This window comes from Pelodiscus sinensis, chromosome 15 (genome assembly GCF_052426305.1).
Source record: "Pelodiscus sinensis isolate ZL-2025 chromosome 15, ASM5242630v1, whole genome shotgun sequence".
NCBI lineage: Eukaryota > Metazoa > Chordata > Testudines > Trionychidae > Pelodiscus > Pelodiscus sinensis.
The window spans coordinates 38981543-38994057 of NC_143066.1; the positions used below are offsets into that span (position 1 = coordinate 38981543).

The 12515-nt window shown below is 50.8% G+C and overlaps 1 protein-coding gene across 1 annotated transcript in view; it reads left to right on the forward strand.

The window, feature by feature from the left end:
- The window catches only part of LOC102455891 (uncharacterized), a 100189-nt gene that overhangs the window by 13097 nt on the left and 74577 nt on the right, over window positions 1-12515 (forward strand). The window contains exons 11-18 of the mRNA XM_075899815.2: window positions 4-174; window positions 3108-3319; window positions 5746-5849; window positions 6910-7028; window positions 7150-7317; window positions 8374-8579; window positions 10023-10117; window positions 11233-11339. Of these exons, the coding sequence (XP_075755930.2) occupies window positions 4-174; window positions 3108-3319; window positions 5746-5849; window positions 6910-7028; window positions 7150-7317; window positions 8374-8579; window positions 10023-10117; window positions 11233-11339 (1182 nt within the window). The remainder of the gene's footprint in view (window positions 1-3; window positions 175-3107; window positions 3320-5745; window positions 5850-6909; window positions 7029-7149; window positions 7318-8373; window positions 8580-10022; window positions 10118-11232; window positions 11340-12515) is intronic.

The following is a 12515-nucleotide window of genomic DNA, read 5'->3' on the forward strand; positions in this document are numbered from 1 at the left end:
CAGATGGCGCATCTCCAGGAGCTGACTGCGGGGCAGATGGCTCAGCTGACCCTGACGCAAGAGGTGTTCCTCTCCGTCACCAACATTGAACGCGTCTTTGACAGACTCGCGGAGATGCCAGGACCCAAGGGGCTGGCGGCCTATTGGGACGCGTTTAATATCGCCTACGAGGAGGTACCCATGGGGGCGCAGGTCTCTCCGTGGGGCTGTGCTGGGGGTTGGAAGCAACATGTCCAGTGGTGGACCAGCAGGATCGTAGACGCATGAAATTAAAAAGTGCAGTAGGGGAGCTCATGGCGTTCTGGGATGATGGGGGAGATTCAGCTATTGATCGTGAGAGCTGGGATTGGCCAAGGCTGCGCTAAGGCCATTCCAAGAAGTCCTGCCCCTTCCTACTTGAATGACAACTAGAGGAATCCCCAGCTAGCATGGGTGCCGGAACTAGGGATGTAGGGGGGCTGCAGCACCCCCTGGTGTGAAGTAGTTTCTAGTATAGATTCAGTTCACACGTTGGTTCAATATCTCTCAGCACCCCCTGCCATGCACCCTGTTCCAGCACCCCGGCCACTCAACGTGCATAGGTCTGACTGTATGCACTTTCCAGGAGCTGTCGATTGACAGCAGCTGACGATTTGACCCTACTTGTCTTTGGCTCGGGCTGGTTTATTGTCTCTCACACCCAGCTGTTTCTGGGTGCTCCATTTCTAACCATTCGTGGAGGCCCCTGTCACCCCATTAGCAAATCGGGGCCTTTCCCCTCCTCCTCGGTAAACCTAATACCTTTCATCAGGCCACTGGAAGAAAGAGAGAGTCTCAGACAGCGAGACTCAGGCTCACCAGGTCTCTGCCTCAGGTAAGCTCCGCATTGCGCAGACCTGGCTGCGGGTGGGGTGGGGGGAGAGGGAGCAAAGGGATAGCTTTGTGAGCTCCTTCCCAGTCCCGTGAATGGACTAGCTTTGTACCAGAAGCCGATGTCTTTCGCTTTCGACTTCCCTGTGGAAAAGGAGAGAAGAAAGTGGAGAGAAAGCACATGGCATCAGCCGGTATCAAGCTAGTTTCTGACTAAAGAAATCACCTTTTGAAGGGTTCCTTTGGGGGCTTTTTACGTTTAAATGAAAAGAGAATCCCTTCTGGAACTCAGCCGGCCTCACCTTGTTTGTCGATATAGCAGAGATCCCGTAACACGGTCGTTCGCTCCTTCCAGGCCAAGGACGGAGCGCACACAACTCCCCTAAGAAGCATTAGGAGCTGGGGGCACTTCATAGCCTGGTCACTTTCAGTCTACCTTCGGGCCCGATCCTGCAAGGAGCTCAGGGCTTCCTGAGAGGCAGCTGATCCCCATGGGTTTGTCTACACCATACACTAATACCAGGATCTGACTCCGGTTTGAGCCCTCTTTCTGTCCACACGCAAATGGGTCTAATGCAGGTCAGCCAGGCTCCCCGAAGGAGCCTGCCAGGGAAGCAAGTCAGAGTCCGTGACTCAAGCTGAATCCCTGTCACTTTGCAGCACAGCTGCAGGCAAGGCCCAGACCCAAGGCAGAAGGGCTGCGGAGTGCGCTATGGCTGCGTTAGGACGATGCCGTGTGGATGCTTGAGCACCGCCTTGGAAACACCAACACTGCAAGCCTGGGCCCCACAGTGTAGATCCACCCTGGGCCCCTGGGCAAGATGGGGATGGAGCCTGGCTCTGTGCTCCTAGAAGGGGCGGGGCCTCAGGTGGAAGGGGCGGGGTCAACGCTGCCTGGAGTTCAGCACTCCAGTGGCCATTTAAAGGGCTGGGGGCTCGGGGCCTCTTTGAATTACCCAGCCCTAGGGCACCTCCCTCCTCTGCCCCTCTGTCAGCAGCCCTGACCCGGTGAGAGCTGGAGCTAGGGCTAGGCACTATGCAGGCGGGGAGCCTCAATTTTCGTTTTCTAACCCAACACTCCCTGGAGGATTTTCTGGGTGGGATCAACCCGTCATAGCACAAACAACACCCCTGGATTTTTACCTGGCAAAGACCTTCCTGCAGAGAGCGATCAAACCAATGGCATGCCTTCCCCCACACCGCTTCTTGGGGTTCAATCGTAAAATAAGCATTGTTTTTTTATCAACATTTTACATTTCAATGAAAGAAAAATCCCTCCACACGATACTCTTGAGATTATCCCGTTTTTCCACCAGCTCTACCATCTGCTATGTCTGCCATCTTGGTTAGTGCCTGACTGATTTAGTGCCACTTGGGCAACACAATATCTAGAACAGAAACTCCCTTAGCATGGCTGACCCAAAACTACCAGTGATTTGTACAGGAAAAAGGTCCACCCTAAGTGAGCTTCAAGTGCCACATGCGTTACTAACCTCCCAGAGCACCACAGCATCTTTTGTTCGATGTTGCTTCAGAGCCACCCAATTTCAATGGCGATATTTTAAAGCAGGGCGAGTACAAGAGGTTTGGTTTCCCGATGGAGAGTGCATTTCCAAATGGCCATCTCAGGCTAATTCTGGCTTCTTGAGCCTGGGTGTCCAGAATAATCTCTAGAAACTTGATCTCGGACTTGAATATATTTAGCACAGTTCCAGGATAGGGGTAAGATGTCCAAGTGCCACCAACAGTTATAGAATCTGTGCCTCTAATCTTCTGTGACTTCTTTAGGAAACAGCTCTCCAAGAAGCATCAGCATTTAAGAAATCGAAATTGGATCTCTGAGCAACTTCCGCTTCTGAAACCATGTTTTCACTCCACGGAAGATCGACACTGCAGCGATCGATCTTCTGGAGTTTGATTTAGCGGGTCTAGTAAAGACCCACTAAGTTGAACTCAGAGGGCCCCCTTGTCAGCAGCCGATACTCCTGCTCCTGCCATCAGCCTTTGCTGCCATCAACCTCCTGCTGTGGGGAGAAACTTGAATTAAGGCATGGCAACTTCAGTTAAGTAATTAATGTAGCTGGAGTTGTGTGTCTTAATTTGACCTTCCCCTTTAGTGTAGACCTTGCCTAAGAATAGGAAGTAGATGGCCAAGAGACTTTTTCATCTAAAAACAGAAACTGGACAAGAAAGGAATACTTGTATTTTTCAAATTCCCACACAGAGCTTAATGATTGTGTTTCCTGTCCCTTGTGTAGCCTCCTGTCCTCGTGCTCAATATCTCGATGGAAGTGAAGCACACCATGCTGGCTAGAACAATGGAGCAGCTGCGCATTGCACTCCCCACATTCACAGATGCTGAATATGACCTGTGGTTTAAGAAAAGACTCGTGGTGGTTCTGCCCAGCATGAAAGCTGATGTTCTTCACAACATCCCTATCAACGTGTCCTGCAGCGCCTACAAGTCTCTGTGAGTCATAGGCTCCTTTTTCACACCCTTTCATTTCTTGAGCCTAGAGTTTTGTAAGCAGACAACTTGGTGCTGTAGATTCTAGTAGTGGGTGAATCCCAAGAGGAGCCGATGGTGCCATAGTCACAAAACAAGACTGGGGCTACATCGAGACTGCAATCTTCTTTAGGAAGAAGCTTTTCTGGAAGAGATCTTCCAGAAATTTTCTTTCGAAAGAGAGCATCTACACAGCAAAAGCGCAACGAAAAAGCGATGTGCTTTTTCGAAAGATAGCGTCCACATTAATTGGATGCTATCACACATTTCAGTTGTGATTTGTCTGGATGGAGTGGCCACCAAGGCACCTGTGTTATCTCCTGGAGGCCTTTGCTTTTGAAAGAACTCCGTCTTCTCCGTCCACACACACCTTTTTCTGAAAAAGCTTTCTTGGAAAAAGGCTTCTTCCTCGTAGAATGAGGTTTACCGCCGTTGGAAAAACCCCTCCGTTCTTTTGATTTTTTGTCAAAAGAACTCAATGGCAGTGTGGATACAAGAATTGTTTTTCTGGAAAAATGCTGCAGTGTAGCCACACCCTGGGAGTCTTTTACTCCCAGCTGTAGCCCAAACTTGACACGCACGTGGACGGCTCATTTTGTCAGGAGATGATCCTGCAAGCAGCCACATTCTGATCTTAAATGGGTCCGAATTTCAGCTTGGTCCAGGGGTGTTTAGAAGCATGACTTTAGTTTGAACCCGCCTGCAGGGTGAAATACTGCCTCTGCTGAAGTCAATGGGACAGCTCCCATGGATTTCATGCCTGGCTTTTTATTGTAATTGTGAAAGGCAGGCAGACCAAGCCAGCACTGCAGTGTTTCATTTCAGCCAGAAAGGGATTTAGGGGCCATAGTGGACGAAGGATGTTAAAGACTAGTCGACTATCCGATAAGCATTTGCTTATTGGATAGTTTTTTGATTAGTTGACGAGTCGATAGGCACTTCTGCATTCCTCCTTTGAAATGTACAAGAGCTCCCACTGGGGCTCTCGTACATTTCAAAGGAGGAATGTGGAACTCCGCGTATACCCTGGGGCCCGCGGGAAATCCCGCTGACTCCGGGCTGCACACACACAGGTGCCTTCTTTGAAATGCACAAGAATCCCCAGCAGGGGCCTCTTGTGCATTTCAAAGCCATGGAGCCCGGAGTCAGCGGGGAGACTCACAGTCCCCTGCTGATCCCAGGCTCCATGCTATGCTGCATGCCACTAGGAGCCTGGAGTCAGTTGGGGAGTCCCCAGTTGATCCCGGGCTCCCTGCAGCTTCCCCTTTCAATCGTGCAGATGCGTGGTTCAAAGGGACTGCCGCTGAACAGCTGATCCACGGAACACCCTCCATGCTACACTGCATGCTGCTAGGAGCTTGGGGTCAGCTGACCCTGGGCTTCTAGTGGCATGCAGCGTAGAATGGAGCCTGTGGTCAGCAGGGGACTGTGAGTCCCCCGCTGTTCCCGGGCTCCATGTCTTTAAAATGCATAAGAGGCCCCTGCTGGGGTCTCTTGTGCATTTCAGAGAAGGCACCCGCATGCAGCCTGGAGTCAGCGGGACTTCCTGCTGGCCCTGGGCTATATGCGGCGTTCCGCATTCCTCCTTTGAAATGTACGAGAGCCCCAGTGGGAGCTCTTGTACATTTCAAAGGAGGAATGCGGAAGTGCCTCTCGACTAGTTGACTAGTCAATTAGCCACATTTTAACATCCTTATAGTGGACCACAAGCTAAACATATGTCAACTGTTGTAAAAAAACCAAACATCATTCTCAGCTGCATTAACAGGAATGTTGTGAGCAAGACACGAGAAGTCATTCTTCTTGCTCTACTCTCTGGTGATTAGGCCTCAGTTGGAGTAGTGTGTCCAGTTCTGGGCACCGCATTTCAAGAAAGATGTGGAGAAATTAGAGAAGGTCCGGAGAAGTGCAACAAAAATGATTAAAGGTCAAGAAAACTTGAGCTATGGGGACGACTGAAAGATTTGGGATTGTTTAGTTTACAAAAGAGAAGACTGAGAGGGGACATGAGAGCAGTTTCCAGTACCTTAAAGGGTGTTACAAGGGGGAGGGAGAAAAGGTATTCTCCTTGGCCTCTGATGACAGGACAAGAAGCAATGGACTTAAATTGCAGCAAGGAAGGTTTAGTTGGACGTTAGGAAAAACTTCCTGCCTGCCAGGGTGGTGAAACACTGGAATAAATTGCCTAGGAAGGTTGTGGAGTCTCCATCTCTGGAGATATTGAAGAGCAGGTGATTTAGATGGTTCTTGGTCCTGCCGTGACGGCAGGGGACTGGACTCGATAACCTCCCGAGGTCCCTTCCAGTTCTAGTGTTCTAGGATTCTGTGAACCAGACTCGGTTGGCTCCAGAACCTCCTTGGCTCACTCACAGGGTTTTTTTATACTATAGAATTGCTGGGATCAACACCGGCTTCTCTGACGTTCCTGAGGATGGCAAGAGGGACGTGTATCACTACATCGTGTCTTTTCTAACACAGACATCTCAGGACACCGGTAAGGGCTCCCAAAGGAGCTATTTTTTCAGAGTTCCCTTCAGGCATGCTCTATCTGCCTGCGTTGTGCTTTTTACAACACTGCTAACCAAAGCACATGCCCCTGTTGGAAGGGCACCATCACCTCCAGACTGCTTGCTGGACAGGAAGGCCTCATGCATGTCTTCCGTTATGAGGCTCCCGAGAGCCCAACATAAGACTACAGCCTGGAGCACCATTTGGGAGTGATTTGGGAGCCCCCAGGTTGTGAAGCAAAAGGCTACGGGTGTTTGTGCTGAGCAGGTTTCTGGGGAGATGAGGCTAGCCATTATAAGCTCTACCTGTCAATCTACCAGGCCAGAAGGAAGTGCCTGGTTGAGGCTTTTAAGAGCATGTAGCTTTCAGTCCCTTCCTCTCTCTGCCAAGTATGGGAAGAAAAAGGAAACTGAGCCGAGCTCCGACTCGTTTTCAACTCCCGTCACACGGCAGAAGAGCTGTCTCTGTGCAAACGCCACGCAGTGACTGGGCACAGCAGATGTGTCCAATTAGCAGAGCTCCGTGCTGGGGGGGCGTCTCACAGCGGAGAGCCGACACTGATGAGACTCGCGTCTGGATCCTTGTAGTCCGTGGAGAGCTGAGCGTTCACCAAGCGAGATTCCACTAGTGCTGAGGGCTGCCTGCGGGAGGCTAATCCTAGCTCCGCCCCTTCTATCTGATGCCTCGCCCCCAAGGAGCTGGCTTCCCCTCCTCTCCCCCTTGTCCAGGGACCCAATGAGTCTGTCGGCTCCACTGCTGGTCTGCACAATTTGCAGCCTTCCTGCTCGCAGAATCAAACTCAAACACGGTATCCCACGTAAAGCCTATTTAAATCAACGGCCTCACGTCTTTCCGTTGACTTCCCCGGCCAGGGATCAGGTCTCAGTGCCTAGAGTGGAGTTTTTAGTGGGCCGTCCTCATTCAAGCCAGTGACTGGTGATAGAGTCTCTCTCACTGTAACACGGGCAGCAATGAACGTGCCGATTAACACTGACTGTTCCATTCAACTCTCCCCGTCCGTGCCTTTTCCTGTATCCTCCATGCAGGGGCTGCCTGCTATCCCAGGGCGTCCGCTAGAGACTGGCTAGTCGAATACTTGGGGAAATTCTCTATGGAAGCATCTTACGCTCAGTTGGTCTCATTCTTCCCCCAGCCCTTGGATGCGGTAAGTCTTTTGGGGCGTGTCTGCCAGCCGCGTGTTTTCAGGGGAGGAGAGGCGACGGGTCTCCAAAATGAAAGCGTTGGGTTTGCGTTAATACGCGTCCGTGTGGTTTGTCGTTTTCCAGTACACGGTTCTGGACCTCCTGACCCCCGCTCAGATTGGGGACATGATGGTACAGTCGGACACACTGACCAGGATGGACCTAGCAGCCCGGCTCCTTCAGTTCTTCCAACAGAGCACACCTGAGGATGCTCAGATGATTCTGAGGAAATTCACAGAGGCCGCGCTCAGGGTAGGCTTTCCTCAGGTCCTCTTTGAGATCGACTTGGCGGCAGCTGTTTCCCATCCCGACTTATGCGGGGGGAGGGGGGAAATAGTTTTCTCAGGCTTCCAAGATTCAGTTGGCAGCAAGTCCTTTCAATGACGAATGAAACGCAAAGCACAGAATATAATTCACTGTCATTTCGTATGGACATTGACGGAAGAGAAGAAAGGGAAATGAGTCCGGGCATGATAGGGACTAGGTAGTTCATACATCCTAGAGTTATAGAAAATTAGGGTTGGAAGGGACCTCAGGAGTCATCGAGTCCAGCCCCCTGCCCAAAGCAGGACCAACCCCGACTCCATCATCCCAGCAAGGACTTTGCCAAGCCGGGACTTAAACACCTCTAGGGATGGAGATTCCACAACCTCCCTAGGGAACCCATCCCAGTGCTGCACCCCCACCTCCTTCACGGCAGGACCAAGCACCATCCAGCTCATCCCTGACAGGTGTCTGTCCAACCTGCTCTTACATATCTCCAGAGATGGGGATTCCACAACCTCCACCTTGCCACTGGAATGCAGTGCCATGTAGCTCTGAGATCTGGGGGGCACACCATGCTCTGGGTGATGCTGTGGGCTGGCTGTTCCAAGCCCCACCCCTTCTCCCCAATGCTCCGCCTCTTCCAGGACCACGGAGTCACCGCCCCCACCTGGCCCAGGGGCGGTTGTCAGTTCCCCTGTCTGAGATCCGAGACCAGAGGGCTAACAAAAGTCCATTTACATGGCAGGTGGGGAAACCGCCTCCCGGTCCAAGCAGACAGACTCGTGCTCGCTCTGCTGGAGCTGTGGAAATGGACCCCTGGGTGGTGGCCCAGGCTAGCTGATCGAACAAGACCACCCAGTTCCCCAGGCTCTAGCCCAGGGCGCTAGCTCCGCCTTTGCTGCGACACCCACACGGCTACTTTTCATGGGCTAGCTCAGCCGAGTGGGGAAGGCAGCTCCCCAGAGCAGTGTAGACACCCCCAAAGAGCCTCTTTCCACCCAGCAGGTCTGTCAAGCACCGGGCCTTCTTCATTTCTTGCAGGAGAAAATCTCTGTCCTCCCAGATCAGGCTATTTCCCAGCTGCTCCTGCAGAACTACCTGGCCATGATGTCCAGGCAAATGGAGGCCTACACCGCCCCCGACTGGAACGCCACCTTCCAAAACCAGCTGCGCTTCCTGAGCCCCAGCTTCAGCAAAACATCACTCGCCCTCGTCATCCCACAGGACTATGACTCCTTAGTGGCAATGTAAGTCTTGCGTCGAGCTTTGATGGCCGGTCACTCTATCAGCAGGGCAGAAGTGCTTTCCTTTCATTCACCAAGGTAGCAGGATTAACACAAACCAAAGGAAGTTTTTCCTCATGCAGCACACAGTCAACCTGTGGAACTCCTTGCCACAGGATCTGGTGAAGGCTAGGACTTGAACAGAGTTCAAAAAAGAGCTAGATACATTCATGGAGGATTGATCCATCAATGGCTATTAGCCAGGGTGGGTAGGAATGGTGTCCCTAGTATCTGTTTGTCAGAGACTGGGAATGGGTGACAGGGGAGGGATCACTTGATGGTTCCCTGTTTCTGTTCGTTCACTCCCTTGGGGGCACCTGGCATTGGCCACTGTTGGCAAATGGGACACTAGGCTAGATGGACCTTTGGTCTGACCCAGTGTGGCCGTTCTTATGTTCTTCTCCCCATCTTGTAAGTGAAGGCCAGTTGAGATCTTGATGTCATTAGTCAGGTCAGATATATGTAGGGCTGAAGAGGCGTAGAGCAACCGGTGGGGTGGAACTAAAGGTTTAGGATCCAGGTCTGGCCACAAAATCTGCCAAATCCAGATCAAACCAGCATGAGTCAGTAGGTGAGGAAATGCGCGTAGTGACATAGAACAATGCCATTGCTTTGCTGCCTACCGGGGAGCTGGCCGCCTCGCCAGGCCCTGGCAAGATCGGGGAGGTGGCTTTGCACTCCTAGAAGGGACAGGTTCTTGAGCGGAAGGGGCGGGGCTGAAGCAGTCAGCCCACAGCACCACCTGGAGCATGTCCCATTCCCCCAGTCCTCTGAGCCACAAGGAACACGCTGCGCCGGATTCCAGCGGTGATTTAAAGGACCCGAGGCTCCGGCCACAATAGCTTTTGAATCGCCGGATCCCAGGGCAGTGGCGTCCTGTGGGCGGGCCTGCCAGCATGCTAGGGGTGGCATGGTAGCTCTGAAGCAAGGGCGCAATGTAAGGGAACGTCTCAGGGGGAAACACTCAAGCAAAGGAGCATAAGAACATAAGAATGGCCACAGTGGGTCAGACCAATGGTACATCCAGCCCAGTGTCCTGTCTGCCGACAGTACAATGCCAGATGTCCCAGAGGGAGGGAACACAACAGGGAATCCTCACATCATCCCTTACCTGTCACCCACCTCTGGAGAAACAGAGGGTAGGGACACCATTCCTACCCATCTCGGCTAACAGCCATCGATGGACCTAACCTTTATGAATCTATCTAGCTCTTTTTTGAACCCTGTTAAAGTCCTAACCTTCACCGCATCCTCTGGCAAGGAGTTCCACAGGTTGACTGTGGAATAATATTCTGGAGAAGAGATTGGTCTTTCCTTACCCGAGATCCCAGCTCCATTAGATCCTACCTGGAGAGTTTGTTTGTCTGTCCGTGTCCTTCACCATGCTTGTTGCTCTTGTCCCCACAGCGTGGCTGGCTTGGAGGGAGCTCACCTGCACATGACTGAGTCCTCTAGGAGAGCTGTCGTACTCTGGATTGTGCAAAACCTCAAAGCCTTGAAAGGTAACGTGATGGGGTGGCCCTAGAATGCGGTGCGCGCTGCTAACACCCTCCGCTGTGAGAACCACGGCTCGCCTGGTCGCGTTCTCCCTCCTCTGGGTCAGAACAACTGAGGCTAATGCATACCCTGTTAAAGTCCTAACCTTCACTGCATCCTCTGGCAAGGAGTTCCACAGGTGAAGCAGGAAGGGGAGCGGCTCTGTAAAAGGCGTCATCTTTCCAACAGTGTGTTAAGCCCAGGTTCTGCATGCCCACCTCCCGCCCCTGCGAGGAGGAGGGAGCCGTCGGACCCTCCCACTCAGGGCACAGACGGTTCAGCCAGTGGAACGGACTCCCTAGGGCCAGCCTGGCCTTACCTGGGCATGTTCAAACTCCAGCCTCTGCCCTCTCAGCAGGGTCCAAGCACCATTCCCTAGTGCCAGCTGGTGCCTGTTCTTGAACCCGGTGACCCCTGACCCCGGCAGAGCATCAGCCTCACATTGCATCTAAGAAAATTAAATATCACTTAGTGACAATGCAAACACATACGGGCGCTCTATGGGGTCCTGTTCTGAAAGTTCGCCCGTCCTGCCGCCTGCTGCTTTCCTGTTAGGAATTGTGGCCTTATTTGTTGCACTCGGGTTTTGCTTAGAATACAGCCGGTCCCCAAGTTGCGAACAGTACAGTTACGACCATTCGCATTTACGTCCGAAGCGGGCATAAATGCGGTCCCCGAGTTACAAACGCGATCCGCGCTTACGAGCACTGTGGTCGCCATGTAACTCAATGGGGTCCGAGTTACAAACACTTTGAGTTACGGCCACGTGTTTGGTCTGAAACTCGTTCGTAACTCAGGGAGAGGCTGTATAAGTTGCTTAAGTTGCAACCTCCCGGTTCCCTCTACAACCCATGACAGCTATGGAATATCAAATTATTATTATTATTATTATTATTAATCATAATAATAATCGCAAAAATAATCCTAATAATTAGCAGCAGCATTTTTTTCCTTCAGCCCGCCAGGCACCGAGTTTTCCATTTCTCTGGGACAAATACGTTTTTTAAACAAAATGTGCATATGGGGATGGAAGAAACGGATAATTGCATGAAGGTCAATAGATCGTTTTTTTTTCCTTTAGGGTACTCAGCGGAGTCCACCATGGAATGGATACAGGCCACCTGGAGGTCATTTTTCTTTGATGCAACCCTAGAAGAAGTGAAATCTACCAATGAACATTTTAACCCTGTATGTATGAGCTGCCTGATGTGTAACGAAATGCAGGACAATGTAGCACTTTAAAGACTAACAAGATGGTTTATTAGATGATGAGCTTTCGTGGGCCAGACCCACTTCCTCAGATCAAATAGTGGAAGAAAGTAGTCACAACCATATATACCAAAGGATACAATTAAAAAAAATGAACAAATATGAAAAGGACAAATCACATTTCAGAACAGAAGGGGAATGCGGGGGGGTGGGAAGGGGGAGGAAGGAAGGTAAGTGTCTGTGAATTGCTGATATTAAAGGTAGGGAGAGTGGGATGTTTGTGAGTTAATGGTATTACAGGTGATAATTGGGGAAACTGTCTTGGTAATGGGTGAGAAAGTTCAAAGTCTTGTTAAGTCCTTGTTGACAAGTGTCGAATTTTAACATGAATGACAGTTCAGAGGATTCCCTTTCAAGTGCAGATGTAAAAGGTCTTTGTAGCAGAATGCAGGTGGCTAAGTCATTTAGAGAGTGTCCTTTCTGGTTAAAGTGGCAAGAAACTGTTTTCTCTTTGTGATCCTGTCTGATATCTGTTTTGTGGGCATTAATCCTTTGGCGAAGTGTCTGAGATGTTTGTCCAATGTACATAGCAGACGGACACTTTCGGCACATGATAGCATAGATTATATTTCTGGATGCGCAGGAATATGTGTTCTTGATCTTATAACTCACTTGGTTAGGTCCAATAATGGTATCAGCAGAATGAATATGTGGACAAAGCTGGCAACGGGGTTTGTTGCAAGGGAAGGTACCAGGGTTGGTATTAGTGTGGTATGTCCTGTGGTGGTTGGTAAGAATCATCTTGAGGTTAGGTGGTTGTCTATAGGAGACTATGGGTCTGTCTCCCAGAGCCTCTTTGAGTATGGTATCCTGTTCCAATATAGGCTGTAGTTTATTGATAATGTGTTGGACAGGTTTAAGTTGGGGGTTGTAGGTGATGACAAGTGGTGTTCTATTGTTGGTTTTCTTGGGTCTGTCTTGAAGTAGATGGTTTCTAGGTATTCGTCTGGCTCTTTCGATTTGCTTTTTTATTTCTCTGGGTGGGTAGTTGAGATTTATAAATGCTTGGTAGAGATCCTGAAGCTTCGGGGATTGATTGAAAAACTAACTGTACTGTAGAAAATCCCACAGAATTTGATCATAGGATCAGGGTCA